A 16,652-nucleotide genomic window follows, 5' to 3' on the forward strand; every position below is an offset into this window, starting at 1 on the left:
TTCATGGTAATTTGCTTAAATTTATTTTTATTGTGAAAAAAACATAAAACAAAATTTACCATCTTAATCAATTTTAAATGTGCAGTTTATGGTATTAAGTACATTTACATTATTATGCAACCATCATTACCATCCATCTGCATAGCTCTTTTCATCTTGTGAAACTGAAGCGCTATACTTGTTAAACAATAACTCCCCAGTTCCCACTTACTCAGCCCCCGGCAACCATCATTCTACTTTCTGTCTCTATGACTTTGACTACTCTTAAGTACCTCATATAAGTAGAATCATACAGCGTTTGTCTTTTTGTGACTGGCTTATTTCACTTAGTATAATGTCCTCAAGGGCTGTAGTATACATCGGAACTTCCTTCATTTTTAAGGCTGAATAATAATCCATTGTGTATATTACCATATTTTGCTTATCCATTCATCTGTTGATGGACACTTGGGTTCCTTACACACATCAGCTATTGTGAATAATGCTGCTGTGAACATGGGTGTGCAAATAGCTCTTCAAGACACTGTCTTTCATTCTTTGAGTATATACCCAGAAGTGGAATTGCTGGGTCATATGATAGTTCTGTTTCTAATTTTTGAGGAGCCACCATACTCTTTTCCATAGTAGATATACCATTTTACATTCCCACCAACAGTGCATAAGAGTTCTAGTTTCTCCACATCCTTGCCAACACTTGTTATTTTCTTTTTTTTTCTTTTCTGATAGTAGCCACTCTAGTGGGTGGTATCTCATTGCAGTTTTGCATTTCCCCAATTATCAGTGATGTTGAGCATCTTTTCATGTACTTATTAGCAGCCTCCTGTACATATTCTTTGAAGAAATATCTATTCGAGTCCTTTGTCTATTTTTTTTTTTTTTTTTTTTTTTTTTTTGCGGTACGCAGCCCTCTCACTGTTGTGGCCTCTCCTGTTGTGGAGCACAGGCTCCGGACATGCAGGCTCAGCGGCCATGGCTCACGGGCCCAGCCGCTCCACGGCAGGTGGGATCTTCCCGGACCGGGGCACAAACCCATGTCCCCTGCATCGGCAGGCGGACTCTCAACCACTGCGCCACCAGGGAAGCCCTGTCTATTTTCTAATTCTTTATTGTTTATTGTTGAGTTTTAGAGGTTCTCTATATATTCTGGATATTAATTCCTTATGAGATGTATGATTTGCAAATATTTTCTCCTATTCTGTGGGTTGCCTTTTTATTCCTTTGATATTGTGCTTTGTATCCAAATTTTTAAACTTTTACGAAGTCCAATTTGTTTATTTTTTCTTTTGTTGCTTGTGCCTTTAGGGTCATAGACAAGAAATCATTGCCCAATCCAATGTTATAAAGCTTTTGTCCTATGTTTTCTTCTAAGAGTTTTATAGTTTTAGGTCTTATATTTAGGTCCTTGATTTATTTTGAGTTAATTTTTACATGTGGTATTAGGTAAGGGTTCAACTTCATTCTTTTGCCTGTGGATATTCGGTTCTCCCAGCACCATTTATTGAAAAGACCATCCTTTCCCCATTGAATGGTCTTGCCATGCTTGTCAAAAATCATTTGACCATATGTACAAAGGTTTATTTCTGCCTCTGTATTCCATTAGTCTGTAAGTCTGTCTTTATGCTGATACACACTATTTGATTATTGTAGCTTTGTAGTAAGTTTTGAAATTAGGAGGTGTGAGTCTTCTGGTTTTGTTCTTCTTTTTTAAGATTGTTTTGGTTATTATGGGTCCCTTGAGATTCCGTATGAATTTTAGGATGGGTTTTTCTGTTTCTGTATTTTGATAGAGATTGTGTTGAATCTGTAGATTGCTTTGGGTAGTATTAACATTTTAACAATGTTAACTCTTCCAATCCATGCACATGGGATGTGTTTTCCATTTATTTATGTTGTCTTTCAGCAGTTTTTTTGTAGTTTTCACTGTATGTCTTTCATCTCCTTGGTTAAGTTAATTCCTAAGTATGTTATGCTTAGACTTGTCTTAGTAATTTTCTTTTAGATTGTTCATTATTGGTACATAGAAATGCAACTGATTTTTCTGTGTTGTCTTTGCATCCTGCTACTTGGCTGAATTCATTTATTAGTTCTAACAGTTTTTTTGTGGAATCCTTAAGATTTTCTAACCTAAGATAATGTTATCTGCTGGGTATTCCCTCGCGGTCCAGCGCTTAGGACTCCATGCTTTCACTGCCGAGGGTGCAGGTTCAATCCCTGGTTGGGGAACTCAGATCCCGCAAGCCACGCAGTGTGGCAAAAAAAAAGATAATGTTATCTGTGAACAGAGATCATTTTACTTCTTCCTTTCCAGTTTGGGCACCTTTGAGCTTGTTCTTGCCTAGTTGCCCTGGCTAGAACTTCAAGTACTAAGTTGAATAGAAGTGGCGAAAGTAGGCATCCTTGTTCTTGTTCTTGATCTCAAAGGAAAAGCTTTCAGTCTTTGACCATTGAGTGGGTTTTTCAAATATATCTTTTATTATGTTAAGGTAGTTTCCTTCTATTCCTAGTTTGTTGAGTGTTTTTATCATGAAAGAATACTGAATTTTGTCAATTGCTTTTTCTGGATCAATTGAGATGATCCTATTTTTTTCCTTTATTCCATTAATGTGGTGCATTACATTGATCGATATTCATATGTTGAAACATCCTTGCATTCCAGGAATAAGTTCTACTTGGTCACGGTGTATAATCATTTTAATATTATTATATGCTGCTGAATTCTGTTTGCTAGTATTTTGTTGAGGATTTTTACATCAGTGTTCATAAGTGATATTGGTCTGTAGTTTTCTTGTAGTGTCTTTTTCTGGCTTTGGTATAAAGGATAATGCTGGCCTCATAGAATGAGATAGGAAGTGTTCTTTCCTCTCTTTTTGAAAAGTTTGAGAAGGATTGGTATTAGTTCTTCTTTAAATGTTTGGTAGAATTCTCTAGTGAAGCCATTAGGTCCAGGGCTTTTCTTTTGTCAGGAGACTTTTGATTACTGATTGTCTCCTTACTAGCTATAGGTCTATTCAGATTTTCTATTTTTTTCTAAGTCTTGGTAGGTTCTGTGTTTTTAGGAATTTGTCCATTTCATCTAGGTTACTCAATTTGTTGGTGTACAGTTTTTCTTAGAACTCTCTTATAATCCTTTGTATTTCTGTAGAATCAATAGTAGTATCCCCACTTTTATTTCTCATTTTAGTAATTTGAATCTTTTTTTTCCTTAGTCCATGTAGCTAAAGGATTGTCAATTTTGTTGACAAAAATTCTTTTCAAAGAACCAACTTTTGTTTTCATTAATTTTCTCTATTGTTTTTCTTTTACTTCTCCTTTAATATTTCCTTTCCTCTGCTAGCTTTGGGTTAAGTTTGTCCTTGTTTTTCTAGCTTTTAGGTTGTTGATTTGAGCTCTTTCTTGTTTTTTAATGTAAGTGTTATAACTATAAATTTCTCCGTTAGCTCTGCTTTCATTGTGTCCCATAAGTTTTGGTATGTTGTGTTTTCATTTTCATTTGTCTTTAAGTATTTTCTAATTTTCCCTGTGATTTCTTCTTTGATCCATTAGTTGTTAAAGAGTGTGTTGTTTAATTTCTGCAAAATTTGAAGTTTTCCAGTTTTACTTGTGTTACTAATATCTAACTTCACATGATAATTTACTTTTGCCATCTCTCACTTTTTCTGTGAGTGTGTGGCTTACCCCATTACTATCTTCTTGTCATTATCAACTGGAGAAATAAAATATATTAACTCTATCATCATACTGAAATTGATTTTCTCCTTAAGAAAATATAGTGGGATGAGTTACTTGTTAAGATGTTTTTCTTGCTTATCTTCCTAAATTTGCAGTGAAGTATCAAGTGGAAAAACTAACCATGGTATAATATTAAATAAAATTTCCTTTAAGCTGGAATGTAATTTCATCAAGTTGGACTTCCAAAAAAGTACAAATTTGCAAATTTTATTTTCTGTTTCTACTAATATGGTACATTATAACACTTCTGAAGATCACAGCTTTGTTTTGTTTTGTTTTTTAAATTAATTAATTAATTAATTTGGTTGCACCGGGTCTTAGTTGCGGTAAGCAGCTCCTTAGTTGTGGTATGTGGGCTCCTTAGTTGCAGCTCACAGGCTCCTTAGTTGTGGCTTGCGGGCTCCTTAGTTGTGGCATGCGAACTCGTAGTTGAAGCATGCATGTGGGATCTAGTTCCCTGACCAGGGATTGAACCTGGGCCCCCTGCATTGGGAACGTGGAGTCTTATCCACTGCGCCACGAGGGAGTCCTGTCTTATGTTTTTTAGTTCACTTCTGGTTTAAAACATCAATTTGTTTAATAGATATTAACTATTTAATGTTTATTTAATATCTACTTAACATAATAACCATTATGTTAAGTACTAGGGATGCGATAATGAATAACACTGCTTTTGCCCTTAGGGTACTTATATTATGGTATGGTATGATGAATGCCTAGATGCAGATAACTTAGGATACTGTGGGAGCACATAGGAGAAAACCTAATTCTGGACTTGATAAGAGAGAGGCATAAAGTAAGACTCCCTGGAAGACAGGATATTTTTAAAAATTGAAATGTAATGGACATGGAATTAGCTAGGAAATTGGGAGAGGGGGGAAATAGTGGGCATGAGAAAAATATTCCAAACAGAACATATATATAGGCCAGAGAGGAGAGAGCATTTTGTATCAGATATCTAACAAGTAGTTTGTTCAAGGGGTGAGTGCATGAACAGTGGGAGGGAGTTGGTTTTGTGAGAGTAGTGAGAGATGAGGCTAGATAGGTAAGCAGAAGCCATCTCCTGATGAACATGTGGAGGAGTTTGAAGTGTTCTGAGTGCAATGAGAAGCTATTGAAAAGTTCTAAACAGGGAGGTTATATGATTTTCATTTTAGAAATATCATTCTGGCTGCAGAATGGATTCAGATCTGGGGGTAGGGACAAAGAAATCAGGGAGGAGGCTGTTGTAAAAATTAAATAAGAGGTGATAGTGGTAGCTTAGGTTATTTCCAGTTTTTTGCAGGACCAAGGTTTCAACAGACATCTTTTTGTCTTCTTGTGTTTATTACACACATAAAAGAGTTTCTTTTGGATATAAGCTTGTCAAACTTCACTAGATGTGGCCAGATTGTTCTCCAGAGCAGATGTACCAATTAATACTCTCACCAGCAATGTATGGGAGTTCTCATTTCTTCATATCCTTGCCAACACTTGGCTTTGTCGGATTTAAAATTATAGCAGTTGAGGTGTGAAGCGATAGGGATGAGGGTAAGGGGAAGCATGATTTGTTTTTTTTTAATTGCCCTCCCCCCAAAATCAGAGAAATGCTTATTTCAGTGGATTTATATTGATGCCATGTAACTCCTTGATTAATTTTGTCTGTTTCTTTCTCCTTTTTGGGCCTACCTTTTGAAATGCTTTCTTGATATTTTAATATAAAATCTGATAAGTTATATGGATTTTAGCATTAATGATGCCTTTACAGTTCATATAGACTGTTCCTTTAGTTTCAGGTTGTTCCTAACCCTGATTTGTTGGTAGATTTTTAGCTTCCTAAGATATTACACTGTTGGTGGTCGGGGGGGGGGTGAAGTAGAAAAGAATAGCTTTATTGCTTTGCCAGGCAAAGGGGGGTACCACAGCGGGCTAATGCCCTCAAAACTGTGTGTCCCCTACACTTTTCTTTTTGGATAGAAAGTGTCATATATAAAATTTGATTTACTTCAAGTGGAAGTTGAATGTTCTTCTTGGTGATTTGCATCACTGTCTTGGTTAGCTGATAAGGTTAACTACACCAAGCAGTAGATTCTCTGCACATCTCTGGAGTGCACTCAGCTATGAGTGTACCATAGTGCCTCGGATGCAAGACGTCAGCGTCCCAAGTGTGTGCATTTTAAACATATTTGTCCCTTACTAATCAAGTTTTTGTCCACTAAATGTTCCTATAAAGTGTAAGAATTTTTAAATTAAATCTCCCAGTTTATGAATGAGCCACAAAAAAATGTATTTCTAAGTAAATTTTCGTATACTGTCATATAATATTATAGTTTATATTGTGATAATAAATTAAAAGGACTCTTTTTGGTGTTAGTTTTATTTATTTATTTATTTATTTTTTTGCGGCACGCGGACCTCTCACTGTTGTGGCCTCTCTCGTTGCGGAGCACAGGCTCCGGACGCGCAGGCTCAGCGGCCATGGCTCACGGGCCCCGCCGTGTGGGATCTTCCCGGACCGGGGCACAAACCCGTGTCCCCTGCATCGGCAGGCGGACTCTCAACCACTGCACCACCAGGGAAGCCCTGGTGTTAGTTTTAACTGTAAATTTGGGTTACTACATTCGGTTTGACGTGCTAACATCAGTCATCTGTGCCACTTCCTTTGAACCAAAGGAATTTGCAGCTTATTCTTTTTTCTCATCAAATTCTAACTATTTGTGCTTTGCATGAAAGTTTTTTATAGTCTTTTTCTGCCAACATCACTTTCCTTATCTCATATTCTTTGTCTTCTTGTCCATTTACTTTTTCTTCTCATGTTCTCTATTTTGGAAGCAGCCTTTCCTTTCAAATGCTACATCACTTCATTTTCATTTTCTTCTTTAATACAATTCCTAGGCATTTTGCCTTTGATAATTGTGAATAGATCAATAGGTAAGATAACCAGAGATACTTTAACTACCAAGGCAGAATAGCTAAAGATACTCTACTATCCCCATTGTGCTTTCAAATAATGTTGCCAGGATATCAGGTCATGTAAAAAATATTTCTGGTGCTCTCTACAGGTATTAATGGTATACTCTCCTCTTGTGTCTTTTGCATGTCCCTGAGAAAAAACATTCTTAATTACTGCTTTGTAAGCTCATCTTAGTACTGTATTCCAGTTCTTATAACTGAAAAATAATAGGAGAGTCAAAATTCAGTATGTTTCTTTTGTTTCTGAAATTGTGTCATGTTAAACTATTAATAAGTTAGTTTCTTGGTATCCTTTTCTAGATTAGAGTGTGGAGTAGAGAGTTAGTAACTGTCAAAATATGGATCTTCATCTTCATTTTAGTAGTACACTGATAATCAGTTACTATCCATAAGTGACTAACAGGAGGCAAAAAAAAAATAGTGAATGGAGGTAGTTGTATGATTTGAATATTTAATTGTATTGGTCCATGTGATCCTCCAGTGCATACATCTCCATGCTAGGACTGTGCTTGGTACTAGAATGTAACAGGTCATATCCTCAGACCAGGGCATGCTATGCCCTAGACAGTGAATGTCTGATCACTAGCAAAATGTGCCCATGATTTTATTTCCTCTTAATTTATTTCTCATGAACTCCTTTTCTGCTAGCATTAAAAAAAAATGTTGACACCATTGGATAGGTTATAGCTAAGTCTGGTTTTAGCCAGTTTACTGCCTTGTTGAAGTATAGTCAATCAAAAGTTATTAAGGAAAACACCATTGTATTCCTTTTTCTACCAGTTTCCTTCGTGATGTTATCAGACATATCAGACATACGTTTCTTTTGGTTAAATACCTAGAAGTGAATTCTCTGGGTTGCATGGTAGGTATATATTTAATTTTTAAGAAACCACCAAATTGTTGTACCATTTTATACTCCAGGCATCAGTGTATGAGAGTTTCAGTTCCTTCACATATTTGCAAACACTTGTGACTAAGTCCTCCAACTATGTTCTTTGTTAAAATTGCTTTGACTATTCTAAATTCTTTGGATTTCCATATAAATCTTAGGATCAGCTTGTCAGTTTCTACAAAAATGCCTGTAGGAAATTTTATTAGGGTTGTTTTGAATCTTGGGGAGAATTTGGGCAGCACTGTCATTTTAAAAAGATAATTTTCTTATCCATGAACATGCTATCTCTTTGTTTATTTAGGTCAGAAAACTTGGTATAGGAGATAAGGTATTTTGACATTAACATTAAACCACTGTGAGTCTCACATTTATTCTTTGAACGTTGGTATCAAAAGTTGGAAAAAATTTTCTTTCTCCCCTCCTCCTTTTCCTCCTCCTTCTTCTTCTACATCTTTTTCACTGAAAGCAAATTTATCACAGGCTCAGTTTTTAATTCATATCCTATCTTTGTCCTCTTCTGTTGTTCAAGAACTTTATATTGTTTTGGTTTCTGTTATATTTAGAAATGTGTTGACAAATGAAACATGATAACACATTGTCCAATAGAGTAAGAGGAACATGAAACTGTAACTAGCATAGTGGGCAGTATCCATTTTGGGGTCTGACATAATACCTTTTTCATTGGATTGCCATGAGAATCAAATGAGCTAAAAGCCTGTGAGAACTAAAACTGCAAAATGCTGTTATTAATGTTTTATTTAAAAGAGGTGCCCAAATAAACTTTTTTAAAATTGAGACATAATTGACATATAACATTGTATTAGTTTTGGGTGTACAACATTACGCGGATATGTACGTATTGTGAGATGATCACCACAAGATGTTTAGTTAACATCCACCATCACACGTAGTTACAAAAAATTTTTTTCTTGTGATGAGGACTTTTAAGATCTGCTCTTCCAGCAACTTTTAAATATACAATACAGTATTATTAACCATAGTCACCATGCTATACATTACATCCCCAGGACTTATTTATCATATAACTGGCAGTTTGTACCTTTTGACCACCTTCACCATTTCTCTCATATTAGCTTTAGTTATGCAGAACTTTTTATATTCTTTCGAAGTCCAAACTATACTAATAAGGTCCACTGACAGAAGTCTCACTTTCATTTCTGTACTCCTCAACCTGTTCCTTTCTTCTTCCTATATGTAATACCACTTTATTAGCTTTTTCATTTCCACTGTTTCTTTTTGAAAATATAAGCAAATGTATATATATTCCTGTTTCCTTTCAACATCAGCACAGAAGGCAGCATGGTATAAATACTTCCTGTACTTTGGCATTTTAATTTATTGATATGTTCTAGATAGTACTTCATATCCTATATAGAAATCCTCCTCATTTCTTTTTACAGCTGCATGTTACTCTATTTTGTAGAGTTACCATAGTTTATTTAACTGGGCACCTATTGATGGACATCTGGTTTGTTTGCAGTCTTTTGCTTTTATAAAAATAATACTTCCATTAACCTTGTGCATATATTATTTTGTTTTTTTGCGAAGTGATCTTTGGGATATTTTTTCTAGAAGTGATGCCACTGAATCAAAGAGGAAATACATAGGAAATTTTGCTAATATTGTCCCAGTTTCCCCCCTTAATGGTTCTGTCATTTTGTATTTCTAGCAGCAGTATATGAGAGTGCCTATTTCCCCACAGCATCACAAAAAAATTTCAAACTTTGAGATTTTTGCCAATCTGATGGCTCACTTTTCTTTAAATGTATACTAATTTCTTTGGTTATCTTTTATTATTATTATTTTTTTTGGTATACCTCGGACTTTTCTTTTGGAATTGTTTTCTTCCTCCTTGAAACAAATCCTTAAGAAGCCCTTGCATGTACTTTGTTTGTCTTATTATCCTCTATGCTTCCTGAATCTGAAGTTTCATGTATTCTAATTCTAGAAAATTGTCCACCAATATTTCTTTAAATAATGCCTTTTCCGCATTCTGTTGTCTTCTTCTGACACATGCTGTTGTCTTCTGTCTTCTTATTTTTTCTTCCTTGTCTTTTAACTAGAACTTCATATGTATTCCTCCTCTCTGCTGCATCCTGGGTAGTTTATCCCATGGTAATTTATTCAGTTCTCACTTCTAGGTTTATTATTCTCTTTTTTTTTGTTGTGTCTAACTTGCTGTTTAACCTGACCAATATGTCTTTATTTCATTGATAATATTTTTAATTTCTGGAAGTTCTATTTCTTCCCCCTACTCAAATCTGCCTGGTCTTTTTTAGGGTATCTTACATGTTCATATTTTCTATTTTTTTAAAAATTCTTTAAACATTTTAATCATAGTTGTTTCGTATTCTTAATCTGATAACACCAACATCAGAAGACTGTCTAATACCGGTTTTTAATAGTTTCTGCTAATTTTGCTCATAGTGGCTTGTTTCATCATGTGCTTTGTGATTTTGGATTGTATGCATTTCTTCAGATTGTGTATTGGAATACTGCAAAACCTGAGGTGAGGGTGCATTTTGCAGAGTATAAATGTTGCTTCTGCCAGTTGTCCTATTACATTACCAACCTATGACTACTTTAAGTTAAATTCTTGGCTTTAGTTTCCCAGACCATGGAGATTGCATATGTTTGAAATGAAAACCTCCCTGAAGGCGTGCCTGTGGAGTTCTAAGGGATTGTTTTTCCCCTACCTGCAGTGAAGACTGAGAAAAACTAGTTCTTTTGTTGTTTCTCTTTGCCAGCTGACAGAGTTTTTTTTCTAGTTCATTCTTCCATTCAAGATGTAGTTCTTCAAGGGTCTGCTTTGTCACTTTGCATGGGCCTGAGGCTTTATCTCCTGTCCCTTTCTTGGTGGTTAAAAATCAAGCTTCTAGTATTCTGATCTAGTGACTGCCTCCAGAGGAGATGCAACTTCATCCTCTGCTTACCTCTCTAGGTTTCAAGTTCTTTTTTGGTTTTGGCCCCAAGAAATTTGCTTAATTCCTGTGAACTTGGCCATAGTACAAATGGATAATTGTTACATTTAATTCAGCATTTCTAGGTAGAGTCGACCCTTGAACAATGCTGGGGTTAGGGGTGCTGACCCCCTGAGCAGTTGAAAATCTGTGTGTCTATTTTGACTCTCCCAAAACTTAACTACCAATAGACTACTGCTGACTGGAAGGCTTACTGATAATTTAAACAGTTGATTAACACATATTTTGTATGTTACATGTATTATATACTGTATTTTTACAATAAAGTAAGCTAGAGAAAAGAAAATGTTATTAATAAAATCATAAGGAAGAGAAAATACATTTACAGTACATATATGTATTTATTGAAAAAATTCCACATATAAGTGGACTCGTGCAGTTCAAACCCTTGTTGTTCAGGGGTCAACTGTGTTTTATATCAGAAGCAATTCCCTCCCCACCACCCCAGAATATATGGTCCAGATGTAATTTTCTCTCTGTTGTTTACTTAACATGGTATACACAAAAAAACAACATAAAATACTCAGGCTCTTAAAGTCTCCACTTAACTCACCTGATATACTGTTTATAAAAATGCAGTGTTATATGGTTGCTATCATTCAGAGTATATTTTTTACATTTATTTCTTTCTTTAGTTCTTTCTCTATTTTTCCTTATTCTTATGAAAGTAATGGTAATTGTACAATATTTGAAACAAATAGTCAATAATAAAAAGACAAATAACCAAATTTTTAAATGGGCAAAAGGATTTGAATAGACATTTTTCCAAAGATGATATACAGATGGCCAATAAGCATGTGAAAAGATGCTCAACATCATTTAGGGAAATAAAATTTAAAAACCACGATGAAATACTACATCATACCCACAATGGCTGTAATAAAGGTGGACAATAACAAGTACTGGTGAGGATGTAGAGAAATTAGAAACCTCATACATTGCTGGTAGGATTGTAAAAAGGTGCAGCCACTTTAGAAAACAGTTTGGCGGTTTCTGAAAATGTTAAGCATAGAGTTGCCATAAGACCCAGCAATTTCACTGCTACATATACTCAAGAGTAATGAAAAAATGTGTCCACAGAAAAACTTGTACATGAATGTTCACAGTAGCATTATTAATAAAAGCCAAAAAAGTGGAAACAACTCAAATGTCCATCAACTGATAAGCAAAATGTAGTCTATCCCAATGGACTAGTATTTGTTAATAAAAAGAACCTTGAAAACATTATGCTGAGTGAAGGAGTCCAGTCACAGAAGACCATATGTTGTGTGATTCCATTTATGTGAGGTAGCCAGAATAGGCAAATCTACAGATACAGAAAGTAGATTAGTGGTGTCTAGGGATAGGGCAGGAAAGGGGAGATGATGGGTAGTGACTGCTTAAGGTTACAGAGTTTCTTTTTGGGGTGATGAAAATGATCTAAAATTAGATTATGGTGATGGTTGTACAACTCTGTGAATATACTAAAAACTATTGGATTCTTTAACTGGGTGAACTTTACGGTATGTAAATTACATACCATTAGTGCTTTTGAAAAGGGTTACTGTAGGGGAAAGGAAGAGGGGAAAGAATCAATTGACAGGTTTGTCTCTCTTCCTGTCCATTTATCCCTTGCCCAGATTGTTGGTTAAGAGTTAGATATATCTCATATGGTGATTCCCGCTGTGTTGGAAAATTGCATGGTTCAACTTAATTGATGCTTCATTTTGGTATGATGGCTGATAATTGAAGTCTCGGGTTCTATAGGTCTTACATTACCTATTAGCTGTGTGATCCTTGCCATGTTTCACTACCTTGTAGATTGTTCCTTTGTTTATAAACTTAGGATAATTCCTGCTTTTCCTACCTCAGAAGGTTGTTGTGAGGTTCAAATGAGAGCGAGATAGTACTTTGAAAACTGTGTAGTCCTAAATAAATATATAATAGTATTAAGATTCCTAAAGTTCTCTGTATTTTGTTTCCATAGGAGTAAAACACAAATCATTTCTAACAGTTGAGGACTGTTTTGAGTTAGGCAAAGTGGCCTACACAGAAGCAGATTATTACCATACAGAACTGTGGATGGAACAAGCACTAAGGCAGCTGGATGAAGGCGAGGTTTCTACAATTGATAAAGTCTCTGTTCTAGATTATTTGAGCTATGCAGTGTACCAGCAGGGAGACCTGGATAAGGCACTTTTGCTCACAAAGAAGCTTCTTGAACTAGGTATGTTAATTTGGCCTAATTCAAGGTTAAAGATGTATCGGTGGATATATAGATATACTAATTATAATTATGTGTGACTGTATATATTTGTCATATAGCTTTGGTACTTTTTATTTGTCATAAGTCAGGAGCTCATCTGTCAGACATACTTTATCTTTCTGTTTATCCTCTAAATAAATGGCAACTGGTCTTTCTCACCTAATAGTACTAGAACAGTAGCTGTGTCTCTCTGCTCTGTACTCTTCAGGAATTTCAAAATTGGACCTAACCTAGCTAACTCAGTCAAAAATATTTGTTTACCCTGTTGCCATATTAAATATTGACTGGTGTCCTTTGAAGGAAGTTTTTGGTTTATTGCATTTCATATTCAGAAATAGTGATTTGAAATGTCAACCTAAATAAAAAGGTAAAATAAGGCAAACTCAAAATTGTTGAAAAGATGAGTTTAGTTAGTAATAGCAGAGGAATTGCATTCAGGACCTGCAAAATGTAGGAAGCTACAGGTGAGTCCATTGAGGGATTGGGGTAGGCTGTGTTTATGGGCAGGGAATGTAAAGAGGGGAGAGTTCAGTTAGAGTCCGTTCAAATCAAAAACAAATGGGGACTAGCGTTGAACATTCCCTAAGCGACAAAACCAGTCCAGTCATACAAACAAAGCTCAATTCAGCTTACTTTTAACACCAACTCAACTTGGGTGATTTCTTGTTCATGCCCCTGGAAACCATAAGCAACATTTCCTAAGATTGATATGAGGCAACCCTTGACCAATTCCCTGTAATTTAAGAAAATTCCAATATTATCAGTTTTCTGAAAATCAGGCATTTATGGGAAATCAGTCTCTCAGTCCTTAAGTTTTGTGGTCCTGAGGGCACATGCATGAGATTTTCCATTTTATATCCTCTGGTTGAAATTCTTTCATAGAAATAAATAGACTGGAAATATATTTGATTGTCATATTCAAATGTTAGGAAAATATGATATCTTATGAAGATTTTACCACTAGTGTTTTGAACAGAGATGTAGTGTTTCTGTAAGTATGAGCCAGGGGCCACATGCATCAGAATTACTTGGATACTTATTAGAAATGAAAATTCCTTGATCTTCATACCAGACCTACTAACTCAGAATCTGTGGTGGAGTTGTATGCTAAAAAAATTCATGTGGTCTTTGGTGTATAACAAAGCTTTAAAACTTAAAAAAAATTCTTTTTATGAATAGGTAAATATGTGTATGTTAGGAAAGTCGAACATTTTAAAAACATTGGTCATCTAAAAATAAGCTTTTGATAATTAGGTTATTTCTTAGTTGAGTGAATTAATAAATTGAGATATTAATTCAGTTACCCTTTTTTCCCCAGTATTTTTTAGTGATATTTTTCCTCCTGACTTAAAAAATACTTCATTCATTGTAGAAAAAATTTTAAAGTAGAAAAAGATACAGAAGAGTCATCACTCAGAGCCAGTCACTCAGAGATACCCACCAATTCTTTTTGTTTCCTCGTAGTATACCCCCTCCCCCCTTTTCCCTTTCTTTTACAAAAGTAGACTCATATTGTGTATATTGCAACATATATTATGAGCAGTTTCTCAAAGACAAGAAGTATTTTACAAATCTAAGACTAGAATTTTTAAACACTTCAATTAATGTCACAAGCGAAGTTTCTGTGTTCTGTTCTGTCTTTTTCATTTGTGTGTGTGTGGTTGTTTGGATTTTTTTTCTCCTGGATGGGTGGAGTAGTCCTCCTTTCCCCTACTAAAAGATAGCTAACAATTATGACTAGCAATTCCAAGGCAGTTAGTGGATTCTGGCTTATTTGAAGATTATATTTTAGTTTCTCTTTTCCATCTCACTTAGAATTTTGGGATGGAAGTCCACTCAGCCCTCAGAAGTAGACTGTGTTCTGCGTTTATAATGTGTCTGTGGTAAAGGTTGCTTTTGAACTGTATACCTTGTCTTCCCCATGGTCATTACATTTCAATCTCAGAAAAATCTTTTCCATTGCTTCAAATAAGTGTAATAAGTAATACTTAAAAATTTTTTTTTTTGTGGTACGCGGCCTCTCACTGTTGTGGCCTCTCCCGTTGCGGAGCACAGGCTCCGGATGCGCAGGCTCAGCGGCCATGGCTCATGGGCCCAGCTGCTCTGCGGCATGTGGGATCTTCCCGGACCGGGGCACGAACCCGTGTCCCGTGCATCGGCAGGCAGACTCTCAACCACTGCGCCACCAGGGAAGCCCTTTAAAATTTATTTGACATCAAAGCTGATTAGTAACTTCTCACATTGAACATTCTCAAAGTAGAAACGGTAATTGCTACTTTGAAATAAATGGGTGATTCCATCTCCAGAATTCTTTTTGTATAGGGTGACTATATGTCTTGATGTGCTTGGGGCAGTACAGGTTTATACCTATTGTTTCGGTATAATAATTTTCATTAGTGCCTCCTTTCACTCTCAAAAGCATCCTGGTTTGGAAGGTAAATTTATATATTCCTCCAGTTACATATTGTTGTATTCTGATGCTTGAACAACTGTAAGCTTACTCATGGGCATGCTTTCTTTCTTTTCTAATAGATCCTGAACATCAGAGAGCTAATGGTAACTTAAAATATTTTGAGTATATAATGGCTAAAGAAAAAGATGCCAATAAGTCTGCTTCAGATGACCAATCTGATCAGAAAACCACACCAAAGAAAAAAGGGGTTGCTGCGGATTACCTGCCAGAGAGACAGAAGTACGAAATGCTGTGCCGTGGGGAGGGTATCAAAATGGTAAAGTGGAAAAGCCAATTGTGTGTGTGTGGAAGTGGATGTGTGTGCGTGTTTGTACATAGTTCTAGAGAGATTCAGAATTCTTTTATTTTTTATTTTTTATTTTTTATTTTTTTTTGCTGTACGCGGGCCTCTCACTGCTGTGGCCTCTCCCGTTGCGGAGCACAGGCTCCGGACACACAGGCTCCGCGGCCATGGCTCGCGGGCCCAGCCGCTCCGCGGCACGTGGGATCTTCCGGGATCGGGGCACGAACCCGTGTCCCCTGCATCGGCAGGCGGACTCCCAACCACTGCGCCACCAGGGAAGCCCCAAGAATTCTTTTATTTTTAAACTTTTGTGATAAAAATCAGAATTATTGATAAAGTATTAGAGTATGCCACATCACTTTATTGTAGGAGTCACACTTAATATGCTCCAACCCTTAGTAAAATAGCTTTAAGACAAAACTTGTGAATCATATACCATTACAATGCGTTTTTGGTAATTATTACCCTTTTCATAGATTAAAACAGGCTTTTTAAGGTGAAGAATCAGATAATTTTTTTTTTTTTTTTTTTTGCGGTATACGGGCCTCTCACTGTTGTGGCCTCTCCCGTTGCGGAGCACAGGCTCCGGACGCACAGGCTCAGCGGCCATGGCTCACGGGCCTAGCTGCTCCGCGGCATGTGGGATCTTCCCGGACCGGGGCACAAACACGTGTCCCCTGCATCGTCAGGCAGACTCTCAACCACTGCGCCACCAGGGAAGCCCTCAGCAATCTTAAATAGAAATAATATACCATTCTAAACCACCCTATGAAACAGTGTATTTATCTATACAGTGATCTCTTTTGGTTCTGCTCCTAGTCAACCTTGACAAGATTGCCTAGTGAAGTGTTTTCGTCTATTTAAGAAATATTAAAAATGCACAAAGACTTTAAATAGATTTTGGCTTTAACATTCTTTAAAATACTAAAATGTGTCTATAAATATCCCTTTGTTTATTGTATATCTATATTTATGTATCTGTATTCAGATTACCAGTGCTTCAGGATACTTAATAGGTAATAGGCCAAAAATAATAAAGTTCAAGCGTGGGGAACATAGTTTTTGTTCAGCCTTAG

The 16,652-nt window shown here is 36.1% G+C and overlaps 1 protein-coding gene across 3 annotated transcripts in view; it reads left to right on the forward strand.

The window, feature by feature from the left end:
• Positions 1–16,652, forward strand: part of P4HA1 (prolyl 4-hydroxylase subunit alpha 1) — an 84,829-nt gene that overhangs the window by 32,573 nt on the left and 35,604 nt on the right. For all 3 annotated transcript variants that reach the window (XM_060112249.1, XM_060112238.1, XM_060112257.1), the window contains exons 6-7: positions 12,542–12,781; positions 15,353–15,549. In XM_060112249.1, coding sequence (XP_059968232.1) covers positions 12,542–12,781; positions 15,353–15,549 — 437 coding nt within the window. The remainder of the gene's footprint in view (positions 1–12,541; positions 12,782–15,352; positions 15,550–16,652) is intronic.

Source organism: Mesoplodon densirostris, chromosome 1 (assembly GCF_025265405.1).
Source record: "Mesoplodon densirostris isolate mMesDen1 chromosome 1, mMesDen1 primary haplotype, whole genome shotgun sequence".
Taxonomy (NCBI): domain Eukaryota; kingdom Metazoa; phylum Chordata; class Mammalia; order Artiodactyla; family Ziphiidae; genus Mesoplodon; species Mesoplodon densirostris.